The 21,711-nt window shown below is 45.1% G+C and overlaps 1 protein-coding gene across 5 annotated transcripts in view; it reads right to left on the bottom strand.

Moving 5' to 3' along the window:
* The window catches only part of CIC (capicua transcriptional repressor), a 2,254,744-nt gene that overhangs the window by 1,432,044 nt on the left and 800,989 nt on the right, over positions 1–21,711 (bottom strand). For all 5 annotated transcript variants that reach the window (XM_069640957.1, XM_069640955.1, XM_069640959.1 and 2 more), the window contains exon 9: positions 10,446–10,665. In XM_069640957.1, coding sequence (XP_069497058.1) covers positions 10,446–10,665 — 220 coding nt within the window. The remainder of the gene's footprint in view (positions 1–10,445; positions 10,666–21,711) is intronic.

Below are 21,711 nucleotides of genomic sequence, written 5' to 3'. Positions count from 1 at the left end.
AGAAAATCTCGGTTGAATTTTCGTCATTTAAAAGGTCGAGCACTCTTCTGAGGGGACTTTTTGGACTTGATTCGGATGCCCACGAAGTTTCAGTGAGATTCGGAATTTGGAAGACTGCACCGCGCAGTGGCTGGAGGTCCCAGGGTATTGGGGTATTGCAAGAACGCAAGGTCGCAGCACGCAGCAACCCGTGGGATGGCTCAAAATGCAGGTCGTCTTGAGTCTAGTGGGTCTCACCAGGCTCTGGTTTCGGGTTGTCGTTTTCGGAGACCCCAGGTCGATCAAAGGAAAGGCTGCAGCAGGCTCCGGTTACACAGCAGGCTCTCCGGCCGCTGGAAATCATTCCCGCCGCTTTTCCTTTGTCATCCTCTTCGGTTTTCTGTTCCAGTGGTGGACATGACTTCAGCTTCCAGGTTTCCAGTATTTATCAGGAACTGCAACACAACCTCTGCATTCTCTCCCCGCATTTTACAAGAAAGGGGCGTCTGGCGGTCCAATCAGGTCAGCCAACCCCCCACTGGGATTTGGCCCAGTTGAAGGAAGGCCTAAGACAAAGCAGGGGGAAGTTCTGGACTCCTCCCCCACTTCCTGTGCTTACAGACTGACTGGAGCCTGGGCGGGGTGTCCCGGGGACTCCCACCAAAGACAAAACTCAAACAAAGGAATTTCCCGCCCTGGATGTCAGGGGAAGGAACAAGAAACGACAAGAAACACTAAAATGGCAGAAAAAGAAGACAGGGGCCATTTTGGTAAAATGATCACCCTTAGGTGCCTTTACTGCAGCTGTGATTACAGCCCGCGGTAAAGGTGCACCAAATTAGTAAAAGGCATCACTGCCACCAGCCATTAAAGGTAAGCTTGTCACTAACAGAATTGTTACAGTTTTAATGTGAAAGGGGATACATGGGGATACATTGCATCACCCCAGCACTACACATAAGGTGGGGTGTGCTGGTTTCACAGAATAAAATGTAAAAGGGATCCAAAGATCCTTTCTACCCTTGGGAACTGTATTTCACTCAAGGTTAGCACAAGAAAGTTAAATGGGGAGCCCCTAGGGCAACCCAGCAACAACAGGCACTTATTGCCAATAAGTTGTTAGACATAACTTTAAAAAGACACTATGGAGAGTCTTAAAAATGACACCCATAAAGAGTTAAAGATTAGGTGAGTGTGAAAAAAGGTTCCCACTCACTGAGGTATTAATGAAAAATATCCCACTAGAAAAGCAAAAAGTTCTGGAGTTGAACCAGGAAAGGAAGATTTACCAGCTCTGTGGAAATCTTACCTAACAAATGTCCTGGGCCTCCCGGGCACCACAGCTGGGCTTGGGGACGTTCAACCCACATGGGAGTCAGCCACCCAAGGCCAGGAATATGACCCCCCCCCCCCCCACCACCCTGGAGCTCTGGATGGGTTGCACTACTGCTTCTCCCTCCGGGAAAGGCCATGGAATGTCCCGGGCCTCCCAGGAACCACAGCTGCACTTGGGGAGGGTCAACCCACATGGGAGACAGCCGCCCAAGGCCAGGGACATTATCCCCGACTTTCCTGCTTTCCTGGAGCTCTAGCTGGCTTGCGTTACTGCTTCTCCCTCTGGGAAAGGCGGGGACCCTGCCAGGGCTCCCTGGAACTGCTGCTGGGTTTGGATGGCCAAACCACAAGGGGGACAGCCGCCCAAGGCAAGGGACATCATCCCCAACCATCCTGGAGCACTGACTGGGCTGTGTTACAGAATTTCCCTCTTGGAGGGAAGGTGACCCTGGGGGAGGCTCCCTGGAGCTGCCGCTGTGCTTGGGGATGGTACACCCACATGGTAAACCGATGTCCAAGGCGGGGACATCACCTCCAACCATCCTGGAGTTCTGGCTGGGCTGCGTTATAGCTTTTTCCTTCCGGGAGGTATTGGCACATATTGGCAACATGTGTTGTTGGCGGCATGTTTAGGTGGGCTGGAAGTGGGAAATGTCTGAAAATTGAGTTTTCCCCCACCCCCAAATCTGTAGGTTGTCCACAAGAGCAAAATCCTGCAAAATCTGCTTTGCCGAAAGACTTGGGGTTACCAGTGGTTTAGCCTTTTCCCTTTGTGCCCAGGTAGTGTCATGATCCCCCTACCCCTTACCAACACTGGCAAGTCAGCCTGCAAGGTAGGGCCAGGTTTCGGGGTTCCATTATGGCCTTAAAGGTCTTAAAATCTCACCCAAGACTCTATTGGAGTCAGTCCTGGCACCTTTGGCACCAGGCTCATAATCACTATGGAGAACACCTTTAGGTTGGAACTATTTTACTTGGAACTACTTTCTTGGGGGCTTCAATCAACATGGATGTACTCACATAGCTCAGTTCCAAAGAACTGAGCTATGCGCTATAGTGTTTAGGGTGTGGCTGGCCTGGGACTACTTTACTTGGTCTACTTTACCTGAAGACTATTTAAACCACACCCAAACAGCATAACACGCTTCGTGTTATTCTGCTGTTTGCAGCGTAACGCTCACCTTGTCCAGTTGGATCTCCAGTATTCTTGATGCCAGCTATTCTTGGAACCGCATGCCTGTAGAGAGAAAAAGAACATTGTTATTGGAATCCTATCTGTGAGTAGCATCCTGTCTTCAGCCCATCATCAGCTCCTGATTCTGCTTACCTGGAGACATTCGATCCAGCGAACTCCACCATCTGGGCACTGCATGCTTCCCGGATCGCAGCAACCTGAAAAGGAGAGAGAAAAACAGCATTAGTGAGCGCATAATCACGGTTCCACTCGAACAATGAAAATCACAAGATTCTTACCGATTCAGTCGCCTCTTGTTCAGCATCATACCGGAATATCACTGCAACCGGCAAAGAACACTGTGGCCTACGAAGGAAGGGGAAAGACGCAGGTTATAATATACAAGGCAAAACAGCGCCGCGCATCGCGCATTACTTACCGGACAGCCCCGCGCACATCGCGCTTTCATTTACCGGCTCGTGCTCAGCTCCAACCCGCACGAAAAAACGCTGAAATCTCTTTTCATGCCTAAAGAGAGGAAATAAGACATTAATAACAATAAGAGGAAGGAAGGAAGGAAAGAAAGAACAGAATAGAATACAAAGACTGTAAAGCAGCAAGACCTACCTTAAAGACACTCAAAAGGACTTGCACCAGTGAAGCAACTCGGTCGCTCATGCCCACACGAGACTACGCACCCCTGCCACGAAGAGCAGGACAGAGAGCATGCCTTCTAAGGAATTAAGGTGAGGAGGGGGCCAAGGGAAGGTTTTGAATCCAAGTGAGGTGGGAAGACACCCTACCAGAGACAGTTAAGTCTTGAATCCAGCTTTCCGGTATTTCAGGCTCAACTTCCATCGGTGGTGCTACCCAGGGATCGGGGAAAGGTTTTGAGGCGCATATCATCCAACCAGGGCTGAGTGGCGTCCCCGTGGATACCAGGTGAGCTTAACAGGTAGGTGCACTCACACATGTGAGGTAACGTTTTCGTCGGGGGGAATGTGGGAAAGTAGGACGTGTTGTTGGTGCATTTTTCAATAGGTTGGCGGTGGGAAATGTCTGAAAATGGTGGGGTTTTTTTGCCAAATTTCGGACTGTGCCGGGGATTGTGGGTAATTAATTCTGGGGCGATTTGCGCAAGTCAGACCTCTGTGGATTCCCACGGGTGTCTTTTCGGAAATGTATGGGGTTCCCGGTTTTCCTTGGTGGCTGCGACACCCCAGGCCCAAAACTGTAAATTGTCCGCAAGAGCAAATTCCCACAAAATCTAGTCTGCTGAAACATTTGGGGTTACCAGTGGTTTAGCCGTTTCCCTTTGTGCCCAGGTAGGTGCACCCACACATGAGGTAGCTTTTTCGTCGGGACACCTGTGGGAACGCGGGAAGGTAGGAAATGTATTGTGTTTGCTTGGTTTTCATAACGTTTTCATACATTTGCTGTTGCACTTTGTCACACAACCCTTTCATTTCACAAATGTGACCTACATTTAGTCATTGCTTTAGGCACTATACACTTTTGTAACCTACACAAGTCACCTACCCTTCAAAAGGTCTACACATGTATGCTTGCCATTCTTCACCACATTTGTTTTCCTTATTTACACATGCTAAGTACGTCTGTTTAGGCCTTAAGCATAAAAAACCTGTGTACCATGGCTCAGTTTTTGGCTTGTGGTATTGCTTGTTTTGTGAAACATTATGAAAAATGTGCGACTTCCTAACTGGAAGAGTCGGGTGAATGTAGCGGGTCATTGCCTTACCGGGCCAACCATGTCCACCACACACCTTTTTTTTAATCTGTTTTTCAAATTTTTCCCCAAACTCTGGAAATATTCCCTACATAGGTGTTGCCTGACCTGCACAAATCACCCCTTCCTAAACTTGGAATTTTGTCTACTTTTCAGAAATGTATGACTCAGTCTTCCCATTCAGCTTTCCAACTCTCCTCTTCCATTCCGTCCATGCATGTCCTATTGGAAAAAAAAGCCCAAACTCGCCTACCTCACAAAACGGATGGTAACCATATAAAAATGTGTTTTCTTGGTTTCCACTGAACCTGTTCCTGAAAGCCTGGAAAATGGCGAATTCAGCACAGCACACCATTTGTTCCTAGCTCTTACAAGGGAAAAAACCACAGGCTTACTTGTACATCATTTTATTGGCATTTTCTGAAAAAACCCAAAAGATTCTCCCTTTTTGGTCATTTTCTCTCAGCCCCATACAGCAAATTAGGATTCCTTGGTGGTGTTATGGCGCATGTGGGAAGAAAATGGGCCAAATTTGGCCGAGATATCTCATGTAACAAAAAAGTTACAAGGGATTGAATGGAGATACCAGAATCACCAAAAAAGGCCTTGGCACTGGGGACAGGAGGGGTTAAGGGTTTAATGTTTTATTAATGGTGTGCCTCCACCAAGTATGCGTCTTGTGCCTTAACACCAACGTTGTAGGATGTTCTATCCCACAAGTGTTGATAAAGGAGTTAGAAGAAACTAGAAGAAACCCCATTCAAGAGCTTCAATACCAGGTTCAATATCAGACTACCAGAGAATGAATGAAGAGTAGCAAGAAACAGGTCAATGGAAGATGTCCAGTTAAAGTACCGAATGCAAAAGGATCGAATGCCAAAGGTGAGTGTCAATTTGACCTAAAACAAAAGGGTCGAATTCATTTTTTTTTAAATAATTTTTTTTGGGTTTCCGTTTTGGAAAAAACAGTGGTTTTTACCACAAAAAAGGGTGTTTGGTGGGGACCCCCCCCCCCCTCCCCCCCCAAAAAAATCGACCCTTTGGTCATTCGATCCTTTGCATTCGACCCTTTTGTCATTCGAAACTTTGACCTAGAACCACAATGTAAGTCAATGGCAAACAGCAGTGAAAGAGAGCCTGCAACAAACTTCCTACCCCAGGATTTAGGTGATCCACGATGGGAAATACAATAAATAACACAGGGACTAGGGGCAAGTACTCCCTGCATCTGATGCAGAAGACTTGGCAATTGCGAAACAACCTTAAGTGTAAGGCTTCTTTTACAGGGCAAGATACAGGACCCTGTACCCAGGGATTTAAACCCCAGCCCAGTGACAACTAAAAAAAGAAGAATCTGCTTTTTTTTTTAAAGGAAGTCAACTAATCAGTTAGTAGGAGCAGCGATGAGGAAGGCACCTGGAAGACAGAGGAACACAAGAAAGCAGATCAGGATGGCTTGAGGGGCATAAAGGGGCAGCCAGCAAGCAGAAAGTGGTCCAACAAGGGGGGCAATGGTGAATAAGACAGCCCAGCAAGGGGCAGAGGTGGAATATGGTGACCCATGATTCTTCCGGATGGCAGAAACTTCAGTTTTGAAGTGAAAAGAACTGGAGGGTAACAGTGTTACGCAAAGTTTGAATGCAGTACCCTCTGGGAACACCACTAACTATGACTACAGCTATAGGCAACCCAAACTTTGGTATAAGCTTGTATTACACAGTTTTGGTAGCGTGTTGAGCAGACAGGCTTATCTCAAGAGGGCAAATGTGAGCTGTAGTGGAGTTACACAAAATTCACAATTACAGGTATTCAAATAAACTCTTACACTCAAGGTTTCTTGCATAAACAATTAATAATGTATATCAGTCAGTTATAAAGCCTTCTTCAGAAGGGAGCAATAGACTAGTAACACACAAATATACTTCAATACTGTACACTGAGTTTCTGAATCAGACAAGGCCCTTCTGGGATGGCCCACAGACACAACCTACACCCACAGGTGACTTCAGTAACAAGGTGCTGGGGACATTAATACCTTACTGTTGGCATTCAGAATACTCTTTAAAAGTTGGTAAAAGGCAAAGGTTATTATAACACAAGAAACCACAAATATTCCTAAGCAGTGCAGATACTTTGAGTTCACTAGAAGAGTCATTCAATTCAATCGGCTAAGACAAAGTCAATGGGCAAACGTCTTGGATAGGATAAAGCACTTCTGGCAAGTAATGGAAAAGTCTTTGCACAAGTTCTTAGGAGTCTTTGAAGAAAAGAAGAATCACATGTAGGGCCACAAGCTGATTAGACTTGTGAAAGTTACAAGCACTTCTACAGTAAGAGGTAAGTTCTCTTAGACTTGTTTTACAGTACCTTGGTAAAGAAGAAAAGATGCAGCTGATGATTTCTGTTCCTGTGCAGCTCTGCAGATCTCACTGTTCCAGGGCCTCAGTCGTGGGGACAAGAGGGAGGACGTTGGGGGACTCCTGCACTGCACCAGCACTTGTCAAAACTGGCAACTGGAAAACTTTGCTTTCAGTGGCTGTTTCGCGTTTCAGCTCCTTGCAGTATAGCAAATAGCAATAAGTGCAGTTCCTGGCTGTCAAGGTGGACTGTCCTCACTTCTGGGGTCCCGCACTCTGCTGAGGGGGCTCAGGCTTGGTCAGTCCTGCTTCGTGGAAGTCCGGAGGATCTTCCAAAAGCTTTAGGCCAGCTTAAAAGTAACGCACACAATCTGGTGTCCCTCTCCCTGGCTATACGCTTTCCTGCAGGACTCCGAGGAAATTCAACCAGCTCCGAGATGGGTGTCCAGGCGGCTTACTTTGGAGTTGATTGGTCCCACCAACTCAAAAGGCAGAAGTCGTCCTTGCAGGGGCTTCTCTGTCTATGCAAACTTGGCAAGTAGTCACTGCAGCAGGGCTTCACCGGGCAAACCAACGGTCCAGGAGTTGCAGCAGGCGTCCTCTTCAAGCTCTTCTTCGGTTCCTTCGTCCGGTGTCGACTTTGCCTTCCAAGCCAAAAGACTCCTCTTTTATTCAGTTCTCTCCCATTAATTCCAGCCTAGCTGTCACTCACCCAGCAGGGTGGCTGTCCTTGCCGGACAGTCAGCCAGCCAATCACCAAAAAGTGCATTTGGGTCTCCTAGGAGACTAAGCACAGAGAGAATTGGGCACCTCCCTCACTTACTGCCTATCCCAGACACTCTGGAGCCAGAGGCAGATTTCTCTAAGAAACCCTGCCAAAGGCAAAATGAACAAAGAGCAAACCTGGTTTGGCGCACAGAGAAACTCTCTAGAAAGACCTTTCCACAAAGACCCGGTGAAAAAGGAAGACCGGGCACCATTTTAGCAAAGATGGCTGGACGCCATTTTGAAAAAGATGGCTCCTGCGGTTACTTTATCGGAGCCACTAACGGTAGATGCAAGCCAAGGTAGTTCAAAACTAAACCACTGCCACCAGCCGGTCAATTGAGGAAAGGGGAAAAGGGGAACATAAAAAATGCTACATGAGCATTTAGACACTGGGGATACTGTAACCCCTCCAGCACTCTATTGTTAGATAGCGAGTGATGGGTCTAGCAAGTACAATGCTAAGTAAAGTCAATTTCACTTTACTGATCTGGGAAATAGTAGTTGATCCCAGAGAAGGTATTTAAAGCTTGGGAAATCTAAACGACTGCCCTGTGCCACTGCACTGAAGGTGCTGTGTGACAATTGTAAATAATGATGCCTATATAGTTTGTCAGACTCCATAACCAAAAGAAACAAACAGAGAAAATAATTAGAATTCAAAGTATAAAGTCCCCAAGTCCAGCAAAAGAGCTGGGGAGAATTCTCCTTAACACACAGGGAGACAACACATGAACAGCCAAGACGCAGTCCTGCTAGCAAGTAAGACTATGACCAGAAGGTGGAGTAACAGCCTAAGAACGACATCCAGCAGCCAAAAGAAGAAACCAGAGTAAGCGATATAGGGCCAAGGGCTCAGCCAGGATTGCCAAACCTGACCCTATAACTCAACAGCTCAGCTTCCTGGCAAATCCTCCAGCAAATCAGGTAAGATTTCACTGATCTGATGAATGCAAAGGATCACCCCTAGATATGCACATTCACCAATTGGCTTGGCTGAGGCAGCTCTCCAATCACACTCAAGTGAGGGCTCACAACGTTTTGCCGAACAGCCAATCATGCTGGCCCTAAAACCAGCCAAACACTCAGGTTCACCCACAGTGTGCGCGCATTGCGGCTCTCTGGGGCTGGGCGTCAGTCTAAACCAGTCCAAACGACTACCAAAAGTACAGGGCTGGTTCAAAGTGAGCCCATTTGTGCACAAAAGTCATTTTAGGCCTGCATCATAGTCCTCACCCCACAAAGGGATGGCCCAATCCAAATGTGTATGACTAGGACTTAAATACAGTAGTATCCCAATGTATACTATACTCGTACATTGGGCTACTAATACTGTAAAATCAGCTGCTCCCCTGATGAAGCAAAACGAAACTACAGCTGCCACCAGCCTACGCCACAAAACAAGCGTAGGGTAATATAATCAACCAAGGGCCAAGATGGGGCGCCATAGGACAAAACACTACAGAGTGTTGCAGTGGCAAGGGAACATGAGTAGGAGTGCATCAGACCACAAACATAATGTCAAAGATCCAAGAAAATCATAAGGAAAAACGTTTAGGGGTCCAATAAAATGGAACAGCAGCTGTGACATGCAGACACCAGACTTGACCAGCCCATCTCAAGTTGAGAATCCAGTAATTCCCTTCCCTAAAGAAATGGGCATAGCAGAGTCTCAGACGTGGAACGATTGCCTGTTCCCAGATAAGCCTTGCTGCCAACCCCCCACCCCAACCCCCACCCTGCATTGATCCAACATGAAAAGTCCAGCACTTGTGACCTGTGATTACTACCAGAAACAGAACAAGCTGCCAAAAGGAAGGAACTCAAAGTTCGGGTCAGACATCCATCTTCTGACATCCTTCACTAGACATGATCTGCTTCATTGGCAACAAAGGGGAGTCTTCAGTAAACCAGACAGCCACATCATAGCCCATCTGCAGCAGTTCTCTTCTTTAGCCCTTAATATCACCAGCGTCTCCACAGTAGTCCTTGTTTTTAGATCCAGCATCAAGATCAGAGCTATTAGAACCTCCATAGTCACCCTAATATTGTCGGTCAGTCAGAAAAACCAGAAGATCCACAAAAAGCAAGGTTAGCAACACTAACTAAAATGCACCTCAGCCTTTCAAAAGAGAATTCCTATTGTGCAATACTAGTGCAACAGTCTGCGTACACAGGCGAAAGTGTGAAAAGAAAGGCATTTGCAGTTTGTTGATATATTATGTGGTATCTTTTAATTTCTTATAGGAAAAAAACGTTTTCTGCATCTTCATGTGTTAAAATTATCATAGGAGGCAACACTCTCTGTATGGGGACAAAAAAAGTAATTCATACTGTCATATTAGAGAAATAGTGCTTAATCAAATATCCTAAAGCAATAGCTCTCTCTAGAGGTGACAAACAAGTGAAGCGGGCAGTCTCTACTGCATATGACTGCATCGGATAAACGTACATCTGGCCTTTCATATTATTATATGATTTGGGGACCACTCATAATCAGAAACAGTATTCATTCCCACTCAAGGAATCCGAAGATGGTCTGAACAAACTGTTAAGGATGGTATACAAAAGTTATGGTTCACGTTTGATTATGGTTATCGACCCAAGAACACTCCAAAAAAAACTTAACTTAAATACATACTGGTACCCTGCACAGCACATGATATGTCATGAAAGATAAGTTAAAGTCTATCTTCATAACATTTCTGGACATTTCTTTATTGCAATTAGTATTGAGTTACTCTACATTCTCATCCAACCCACTTCCTTCCTAAGAGGAGGTCCTGACAGCCTTATCACATCTACCCATATGTGAGCCTGAAAAAGCTTTATGGATGCCAACATCTGGTCTGCAGGACATCGGACCCCCCTCCAACCCCCAGAATAAAACACTATAAGTGTTTTCATGAAATATATCTGCCCCGTCAATCAGGGAGACATCTGTGCATAGTGTTCAAATGGTTTTCTCAGTCACACTCATCCAGAGGGGGAAATCTCTGCTCACAAGTAGAAGATGTGGCAATGATGTGAATTCAAGGGTCATCTCCCTGTCCCACCACCTTAAGTGAGGGAAGGATTGAGGGCTCACCTATTACATCATCATCGCCTTCTTCCTCACAGATCACCATACGCTCCTCGTCACTCGTCATGTCCTCGCTTGTGCTGCGCGTTGGACGGTAGGAACAAGTTTGGTGCAGAGATGGCCTGGAAGGCCCACCATCGCCAGAAACAGGGGTGGCAAAGGGTGACAATAACTGACTTCCATAGTGAGGTTTTTGGCCACTGAATGGAGATTGGTTGGAGCACATCTGAAAAAAGAAAGGAGAGAGATGGACTAGTGTGACGACATTAAGCAGAAGGAAACACGTAACCAATATTTTATTTAATCTGCTGAGCTCTGCCCCATCAGAATCAGCGAGGATCTATGAATGCTTTCAACTGGAACTGCTACTTAGCCCCTGTGAGTCCTTGGGGCAAGGTTGCCAACATCATGAGTGTCATCTAAATTCTGTTTTTATATTCCTTTCTGATGATTATTTCAGAGATACCACTGATCTAAGATTAAAGAGAAGGATTCCATACAACCTTTAAGGGTACCAATGCTCTAGAAGCATTCCTATAGACGGACAACATCCTATTCAAGCATTGAAAGTTTAAGAGAAAAAACATACAATTAAACTCAAAAGAGGATGAGTGGAAAAAATGTTAAAAAATTAAAACAGCATGATTAGGTTGTGCAAGAACTCAGTAAGCATCAGAAGTGGCATATGAATCCATACAATAACACCTGCATAATGTGCACTGAACCAGACTTGAAAACCTTGCAAATATTTCCTACATGAACGTCTCCCAAAATGCTGCAGCAAGTAAACTTGTATTGCCTTGTGCTTTAACAATCATATCATTTGCTATATTTTTTGATTGGTTGCCAGAAATGGACAATATCTGAAACAAAGCAACTGAGGGATTGCGGGAGGGGGACCCCCCCCCCAACCAATTAAAAAAATAAAAAGAAATCAGTGTTTTTCGAAAAAAATGTTTACTTAAAAATTGCCCTGCTGTAATTTGGTTAGACAAAAATCACATAGAACTTGGTGAAACTACGTATGTAGTTAGCTTGACAGCCTGGCAAAATATCTGTCTTTGGTTGACCAGGCCATCTATAACATATCACTGCCCTCTAAAACGAAGACAATTTCCTGGAGTAAAAGTCTTGCATTTTGACTAATTTGAATACCCACAATGCCTTTCTGATGTAACTCAGAACTGGAGCTGAACTTCCAGAGATGGCTACTAGATGGCGCTGTGGAATGTGTGACTTGATGAAGGGCTTTGAGCTTTGAACAGCTTTTAACCATGTGGTTTTCCTCATAGGCACAAAAAGAACATTATTTTCGGCACAAATAACTCCAAATTGGCTGCTTCGATTTTTCTAATTATTTGCGGGTGCCTAGGTGTTAGTTGGAACTTGTGCACTTGAAAAGAAATTGAGAATCGACTTGACCAATTTTGAGATATTAACGATTGAAAATGTATCTCTATGTGATGCATGAACAAAGAAAACCAAGTTATTCATCGAAACAGAAATATGATATAAAGGTGAAAATAAGAAGCAACCACGCCACCCATACGCACAGCAGCTATACCCGCACCCAGCATACACTCACCCCCACTGCGTACACATTACAAACATACACACACAATAAAATACAATTAGAGCAACAACATGCAGCAAACATTATCCTGACCACAAACATATGCACATACCCCCCCACTACGTACACATTACAAAACATACACCAAGTAAAAAATACACAGCACCAAATGATCAGCAATCACGCCACCCATATGCACAGCAGCTATAACCACACCCACATAATTCCAGCAATATTCAACTAACATTATGAGCACACAACAGACACCCACGACCACACACAAAATGCAAACTCCCCCCATTATCATAATCACAAACATACACACTCATACCGTTAACATGACCACACAAAACATATATACGCACATACACACACCCCTTACGTTCACATTACAAACTTACACTCAATACGTTAAAAATACACAGCAATTATATGCTCAGCAACCACGCCACCCATAACCACAGCTGCAATAACCACAAACCGGCATATGCACTCACCCCCACTGCGTACACACTCCAACAAAATACATAATTCATGCAGCAATATGTAAGCAACATTATGAGTACACACCGCAAACACAATTAGGTTAAATGGTGGATTTGAAAATATGGCTCTGGGCACTAATGATCACCCTTTGAATTATAGCGCAAGTTGAATATAGTGATCGAGTATGTGCTGGCAGCAAACGCTCAGGTCCCACCAACCTATCCAACCAGGTTGGCACTAATGAATACAAGATTAGGGGGTAAGGGATGGCAATGCAATCAGCACCAAAATTCAAATGGTTAAAGTCACTCAGGTGTGAAAATAAATGATGTTTTTAATAAACAGAACAGCCGACATGTTTCGACACGCTGGTCGCTTTCAAGGCTGAATGACTCCATAAACACATGTACAAAATTATAAAAACACAGAAATCATTATTGAAAGTTAGGCAAATGGAAGCAAAATTAATTTGTTTTTTTGCGTTGCACCACTAGAGGTCGAAGCACTGATCATGAGATGAACGTGTTCTTATAGGATCTATTTTACAACGTACTAACAGGCTAACTGAACCAATACCTCTGTTTTGTCAACACAGGATCCTGGTTTCTATGGAGGCTATTATAACTTGTTTTCAATTCAACTGTATATTAGCTTTCATCTATCCATGGGTGTGTTGATGTTTTCAGCTATCCTCACATATCCGGACCATATTGATTATCTACACTTAGCACTCATGCTAGATTATGTACTTATCAGTCCAAGCTGTGACTACTCAGACTCCTGGAATTAATAGCTAATCATATGTATACTTAGCAATTTTAACACAGTCTGTATATATTTTCAACTTTCCCAACATCATTTAATTAGTTTGTTTTCCTTTACCTGCTCAGTCTTGTACCAAATCATTCCTAACAGACAGAACAGAAACCGTATGGATAAAACCTTTCAAATCCACTCCACGAGTGAACGATTCTGGAGTACCACAAGGATCCTCACTATCTCCACTATATTTCAACATCTACCAGACTCCGGTCATCAGAATCTTAAAAAAATACAACATTACATGTTACAACTACGCAGATGACACTCAGATCATATACAAAATCAAAGACACTGATGCAGACCATTCAACCCTTACCGACTGTCTAAAAGAAGTCTTCGACTGGATGGATGCCAGCAACCTGAAAATCAACCCAGGAAAGACAGAAATCATGATCGTATCCAAAGACCAAGAGAACGAAACCACCATCCCATGGCCTACGGAAATGGGAAACGCACCAACAAAGGTAGTAAAAAACCTGGGAGCATGGCCTACGGAAATGGGAAACGCACCAACACCATCGAAGGTAGTAAAAAACCTGGGAGTCCTAATGGACAACAACCTAACCCTGCAGCCACAAATAAATGCAACAGTGAAGAAATGCTTTTTCCTCCTCCGGACGGCAAGAAGAATTCTACCTTTCCTCTCCTTCGTACACAAAACACTCCCTATCGTCGCCCTAATCATGTCTAAAATAGACTATGCAAACAGCCTTTACCTCGGAATACCTGAATACCTCCTGAAGAAAATGCAACAGATCCAAAATGCAGCAGCAAGATTACTCCTCAAACTATCCAGAAGAGATCGCATCACTCCAGCCCTAAAAACCCTACACTGGCTCCCAGTTGAACATCGCATCACCTTCAAAACAATGCGCATAACGCACAGGGCAATCAGTGGACAAGGAGCAGAATTCCTACAAAAGAAAGTAACAGTCTACAAACCAACGAGACCATCCGATCGAGCAACAAAATCCGACTGGAACTCAAACCATACCACAAGAAAAAACTGGAGGCACCTCCTTCTAACACTTAGCCGCAAAAACCTGGAACAACATCCCAAAGGAAATAAACACTGAAGATCACCTAAAATTCAGGAAATCACTAAAATCCTGGCTCTACAACACCACAGACTAAACCTGAAAACGAAGCTGGTAAAAAGTATAACTAAACCGAAAAGACACGGACATCCCTGACCGGGGAGAGTAAAGCCCACGGCAGCTGGACAGGTGACATCGGACAGACAGGAACACAGGCGGCACACACGGAGACTGAGCCAACTAACCCAGACATTCCCACCAACACTTTCGTCCGCCCTGTAATTTAATTACCGCCAGATACCACATTGGTGTGGAATTATCGAGACATTGGCAATCTCCCCACTACATGAGAGGTTGTCATTAGCAGATGCACTGGCCACTAGAGTCTAATTGGAGGATAAGGGGAGCCCTGAGAGAGCATGTTAGAGGCGAGGACTAGAGGAGTATGGAACCTGTATGCCAGTCAGACCCAGATCAGGACAGAGCCGCAACAGGGCAGAATACGCAAGCCAATCGCTTCAATTCAGGATAGAGATGCAAACTAACCAACCCTACTAACAATTTCCCTTTCTGCATACACCTCTCAGACTCCAAACCAAACACAACCAAAACCTACAGCACAACAAACCACACAAAATTCACTACATTGCAACAACAAAACAAAAACACACATAGCCTTGCATAACAGTACGCGACGACTACCGGCCGCAAACACCCCAGGCCCGGCCAACGGACCCACCGGGCTGAGGCCGCGAACAACACATCACTGCTCTCTTGCACTTTTCCTGCTTCCTCCCACTAACTCAACCTCCCCTCCTCTTTCAGAGCACCAGAGCGCCTAGGGACCACTACGGTGGTGATAGTGCGCGGTACAAATGTCCTTTAACATTAACATACATTTTGAATCATTATCTGCATACTTTAATATTGACAACCTCTTAATTTCAATTACATTGGTTCTTTTGAATACGGCCAATTGCTATGGCCGCGTCTATTTACCCTGACGTCCTACGCCAATGCGTATGACGTCATCACGCCGCTTCACGTCACTTCTGTGACGTCCGCGGCCAAAATATAACATTACTTTTTCACTGCGTTGCTCAGGACTCATAGTGGGATTGATCCTGAGAATTCGGTCGTCGCTCGATTTATCGAGTAAGTTTAACATGCAGCCACTTGATTTGTAGACTGTCCCGACAGTGTTCTATTCTAATTCATATTTCATTGAAATATTTTACTGCAGGAAATGTATTGCAATCTGCCATTGTGGCATGCTCAGGAATCGGAAGCAATAACACCAAACGCCCACTACGTGCGGTTTTGTTTACCTGCACTAGATTGCTTTCAGGTATGGCAAAACGTGATACCGTACCTAATTTATTTACACATTTGATATTCACTCTTAATATAATATTGCTTATCCATCTCTCTCACAGGACCACATAGATGAAATTGATACCTAAGTTTCTGGTAAGCTGGATTCATGATTACAATCCTGCTTCCTCACATTTTACTTTTGTTCTCGAAGAACTTAGCTTTGCATGTCATGTGCTTTTCTTTAATTCCACCAGGGATTTACATTTTCAAGCCAGGAAGTAGCATTTACAGAACCTAATTTTGGGAACCACTTCACAATTTTCTGGTGCATGTCGCGCTACTCTGACATGTTTTCACTCTAATTAGCAAGAAACTCTTTCCCACTAGGTGCATTTTGCCAGGATTCTGTGTTGGTAAACCGTGGTGCCTTTTGGTCTAATGCCTCGTCATATAATTGATTTAACAGGGACTCTCATTTCCTTGTTTCTATTGAGTGATTTGGTGTACCATTTTCATTTATTCCATCTCATTTTTTTTAATTTTGTTCCTGAATCTTTGATCAACATTGAATCAACTGTTTGCACCGCCTCCAACCTGTTATGTGGTATGATTATTTTGATCATCATATGTATTTGTGTGATTGTCTATTTGTGATGAATATGATTGATTTGCGAAACTCCTAAAAACGTTTATTGTTTTGCTCCACATCTATTGAGATAGTATTCATCAATAATGATTTCTGTGTTTTATAATTTTGTACATGTCTATGGAATCATTCAGCCTTGAAAACGACCAGCGTGTAGAAACGCGTGTCGGCTGTAAAATTTTATTAAAAACATCATTTATTTTCACACCTGAGTGACTTTAACCATTTGAATTTTGGTGCTAGCACATTGCCATCCCTTACCGCCTAATCTTGTACACACCGCAAACATGCTTACCCTATTATCATGACCATACAGAAAATACACTCAACCCATTACCATAGCCATACGCAGTAACCCACACTACGTACATATTACAACCATACCACACAGTATACGCACACCTCCCCCACTGCGTATGCATTCGAACATACACTCATCCAAATAAATACTTAATGCCAGCAACTATATTCAGCCAACATTAGCATACCCAAACACGCTCCCCCTACTGCGTACACATCCCAACATTCACTTAAGCAAGAAAATACATGATTTAGGCAAGGAAATACATAATTAACAAAAAACTATATGCTACAGAAAAAAACGAAACTAAAACAGCACATTATTGTAAAACATAAAATAGGCCTTCTACAACATTGCCTTAAAAAAAAAGAAACCTATTCCCCTAATTTGTCAAAGCTATCCATCCACCCCAAAAATATCATCAATTTGACTCAATGTTCTGGTGAAAAATAAAATTATGCCCATGTTCAACTGAAAGAACAAGTTACTTCTTACCTTGTAATGTTCTTTCGATGGGATGTTCCTCCGACGTATTCCTTATCTTTGATAGATCATCTCCCAGCTTGCTGGCCTCAGAATTTTGTTTTCAGTAGAGGGCGCTGCGCGTCGACGTCCCTCGAGCCGATGTCCCTCGACAGCCTCCGTATCGGCGCCGACGTCATCACGCGCATAAATAGACTCGCGCAGCGTCCGTTGCTCAGTTCCGTTTTGACGTTAACAATCGTTTCACATGAATTGGTTATTGACCTTGAAGGAGCGTAAGCTGCAACCACAAGGGAAGTATTACTACGGGGATGGATGGGAGGGGCGATAAGGAATACGTTGGAGGAACATCCCATCGAAAGAACATTACAAGGTAAGAAGTAACTTGTTCTTCTAAGGGATTGTGTCCTCCGACGTATTCCTTATCTTTGATAGACTCCCATAGCAGTGGTGTGCAATTGGAGGTGGTAGTAAAATGCCATGTTTCCTTTTAGGAATGAACGGAATGTAATACGGCTTTGCCAAACCTAGTCTCTTGACTAGAGGAGGAATCCAGGTTGTAAAATCATGTGAAGGTATGTGCGGACGACCATGTGGCAGCCGCACATATGTCTCGAACCGGCACCCCTCTTTGGAGGGCCGAGGAGGCTGCGATACCCCTGGTTGAATGAGCCCTAAGATTTTGAGGAGGCTCTTTCCCTGCTAGTTTATAACATTGCAGGATGGCCAAAATAATCCATCTGAAAATGGTTTGTTTTGTTATCGGTAGTCCTAATTTGTGCCCGGCGTAACCTACAAACAGTTGGTCTGCTTGCCTAATCCTAGCAAGTCTGCTGATGTAAAAGCTTAAAGCCCGCTTTGGGTCCAGCCTATGTAGCCTTTCTTCTTATATCCCCGGATGGGGAGGCAGATAGAATGAAGGTAAGGTAATTTTCTGAGTGAAGTGGAATTCAGAAACCACCGTTGGGAGGAAATTAGGCTTCACCTGTAGGACAACTTTGTCTTTATGAAAAATTGTATGAGGGGGTTTACAAGATAGAGCTTGTAATTCGCTCACCCTTCTAGCAGATGTTAAAGCCACTAATAAGACAGTTTTAAGGGTAAGAAATCCTAGCGAACAAGAGTGGAGTGGTTCGAAAGGAGTCCCCATCAGGAAATTTAAGACTAAATTTAAGTCCCATAAAGGAACCTGGAAAGATCTTGGAGGGAAGACATTAGTTAATCCCTTTAGAAATTGTATTACTAAGGGTCATTTGAAATACAAAGGCTCCTCTGCAGTGCGCTTGAAGATCGATAGCGCTGCGAGATAGCCCTTGATAGTCCCAACTTGAAGGTCTGAATTTGCCAAGTAGAGTAGAAAGGATAACACTGTTGGTGTACCGCATGAAAAGGGGTCGATATTCTCTTCTCTGCACCAGCTCCACAATTTGTTCCAACGGCAGCGGTATAAAGACTTTGTTGCTGGCCTTCTGGCCGAAAGCAACACTTCCATGACGTCATCAGGGAGGTCCCAATCCTTGTATCTCAACCTTTCAGAAGGCAGGCGTGAAGGTTGAGGGTTTTGATTTCTGGATGGAGAACCTGACCTCCCTTCTGTGAGAGAAGATTCTCCTTGAGTAGAAGACGAATTGGAGGGCAGATGGACATGTCCAGAAGGTCCGGGTACCACGTTCTCCTGGCCCAGTCTGGGGCAATTAGGATCATGGTTCACCGGAATCTTCTCAACCTCCTGATCATTTGAGGAATGACAGGGACTGGTGGAAACGCGTACAGGAGTGAAAACTCCCAGTCCACTACGAACGCATCCCCTAGAGCCCCTCTCAGGGGAAATTCCCTTGAACAAAACAGATCGCACTTTCTGTTGGTACTGGTGGAAAACCGATCCACTTGAGGGGTTCCCCAAAGGGCGAAGATCTCCTGAAGGACTTCCTGAGCTAGTTCCCACTCGTGGGAGACTGCCCTGCCTGCTCAGGGCGTCCGCCGTCAAGTTAGTCTCTCTGGCTAGGTGAACTGCCGATAGAGAGATTCCTTTTTGAATTGCCCAAAACCAGAGCTGCATTGCCTCTCTGCCCAGTGGCAGTGATCCTACGCCTCCTCTTTTGTTGAGGTAGTGCATGGCCATTGTGTTGTCCGTCATTTTCAGGACATTTTTCCACTGTACAGATGGCAGAAAAGCTTTCAGCGCTAGTCTGATTGCTCTCACCTCCAACAGGTTGATATGTAGTCTGGACTCCGATGGAGACCAACGACCGCTGATGGCCAAGTCGTTGGTATGGGCTCCCCACCCCGTGGGTGAGGCATCCGTGACTACTGTTATCTCCGGCCATGGTTGCCAAAACAGTTCTTTCAAAATGTTCTCCTGACAGGCCCACCACTGATGGTCTCGAGCCACCTTGTCCGGAACCTGAAGGAGAACTGTCATTCTCCCTGAGAATTGCGACCACTGAGTTCTTAGTGCCCACTGGAGAGATCTCATTCTCAGGCGAGCCTCCAGCACAAGGAAGATGCATGATGCCATGAGGCCTAGAAACCTCAAAAAGTCAAAGGCTGGGAGACGTAGGGCATTTTGAAACTTGGTGACCATCTGCAGAATATCTTGAGCCCTCACCTCTGGTGGCGAGGCTTTTCACAGGAAAGTGTCCAGGACCGCTCCAATGAACTGGCGTCTCAGTGATGGCATCATTTGTGACTTCTTTAAATTGAGGGAAAAGCCCAGTTTGTGAAGGAAGTGGCAGACATACTCTAGCTGGATCTGAGCTTGTTCCGAAGATACAGCTCTGATCAGCCAATCGTCCAGGTAGGGGTAGACGTGGATCTCTTCCCTTCTTAGACTTGCAGCCACTACCGACATTAGCTTGGTGAAGACCCTCGGGCGGAGGTCAGCCCAAATGGCAGAACTCGAAATTGATAATGAGAGCCGCCAATTGCAAACCTCAGGTATTTCCTGTGTTTAAGATGGATTGGCACATGGAAATAAGTATCCTGGAGGTCCAGAGATACCAGCCAATCCTGGAGCTGGAGGGCCTGAAGGATCTGAGAGAGAGTTACCATCTTGAACTTGTCCTTCCTGAGGAACTTGTTAAATTCTCGTAAGTCCAAGATAGGTCTCAGTCATCCGTCTTTCTTCGGTATGAGAAAGTAGGGGGGAGTACCAGCCCTTGTTCCTGTCCGCTACAGGTACCGGTTCTATGGCACCTTTCTCTAGCAGGTCCACAATCTCCTGCAAGAGGAGCGGATCTGGAACTTTCAGAAGCTGTTCCCCGGTGGATGACTGAGGGATGCGTAGAAAAGGCAGGCAGTAATCTTGGGCAACTGTCTCCAATGCCCAAGCATCTGACATAATAGCCTGCCATTACGTCAGATGTTGAATTAAACTGCCCCCTACTGGTGTTTTGTGAAGAGAGTCCTCAGAGCGGTTTGGAGGCGGCTGATGCAGATGCCGAGGGTAAAGAGGCACCTGCTGCTGCTGCGGCTTTTTGTGTTTTTACCCCGTCCACCTCGGGTGAATTTTTTCTGACCCCTTTGAACCGGCTGTCCTCTGCCCTTTCCGAATGCGGAATAGAAGCGAAAGGACTTACCTCTCCAAGAGGTTCCTGAGGGGCGATATGGTGTCTGATGGATTGCAGCTCCTAGAGATTTTGCTGCTGCCTTAGATGTTTGTAGTTTTTCTAAACTGTCATCCGCCTTCTTACCAAACAAAGAAGAGCCGTCAAAGGGCATATTCAAGAGTCTGCTTTGCACATCTGGAACAAAACCAGACTTTCGCAACAAGCAAATCTCTGGGTTGTTGTACTTGCCGCCATGGCTCTGCTGATGCGGTCAGCAGAATCGATTCCAGTTTGAAGGGATTCACACATAGCTTCTTTACCATCCTTGATGATGTTTAGCAACGCTTCCCTTTCTTCTCCCTCAGGGAGGCAGTCAGCCGCTGATGAAGCACACTCCCAAAGTGTGTGGCTGAACCTAGCGAGCGTACAAGTAGCATTGATGGATTTCAACGCCATGCTACATGCGGAAAATACTTTTTTGGCCATAGAGTCATATCTCTTATCATCCCTATCCTGTGGAACAGTAGGGTAAGCCGATTTACTACCTGCTGAAGTAGCTGCCTGAACAACCAGACTATCCGGAGTTGGGTGTTTGGATAAATATTCAGGGTCAGCAGAAGACACCCTACATTTAGCTGACAATTTTTTGTTAACCGCTGGGATTACCTCAGGTGTTTCCCAGTTTGCCAATATTCTCCTTTGTAATGCCGCATGAAATGACACCACAGGATCCTCCTGTGGACCTTTGACCAAGATGTCTGTGAGGTTGTCCTGCTGAAAAGCAGGTGAGGGTGTGGACCACCCCATAAACTCTATTATCCTTGCCATCAAGGTTCTATAAGGGGTTTCATCATGTTCCCCTGGGTCTGGTGTGGCAAATTCCACTTCTGGGGAAGTGTCCAACCCACTTGCTTCCTGTAGGGATTCATGGAGGTCTTTAAACCTACCTTCCTCAGAGGTAAATTCCTCTGGTGCAGGAGTCGCAGGTCCCTGCAACTCAAAATGTCTTTCCTGATCCGAATCCTCCCCTTTTTCATAAATAGAAAATAAAACTCTGGA

This window comes from Ambystoma mexicanum, chromosome 1q, assembly GCF_040938575.1.
Source record: "Ambystoma mexicanum isolate Mex_15411 chromosome 1q, UKY_AmexF1_1, whole genome shotgun sequence".
NCBI lineage: Eukaryota > Metazoa > Chordata > Amphibia > Caudata > Ambystomatidae > Ambystoma > Ambystoma mexicanum.
The sequence above is the reverse complement of the archived record's forward strand: the minus strand, read 5'-3'. Positions and strand labels throughout refer to the sequence as shown.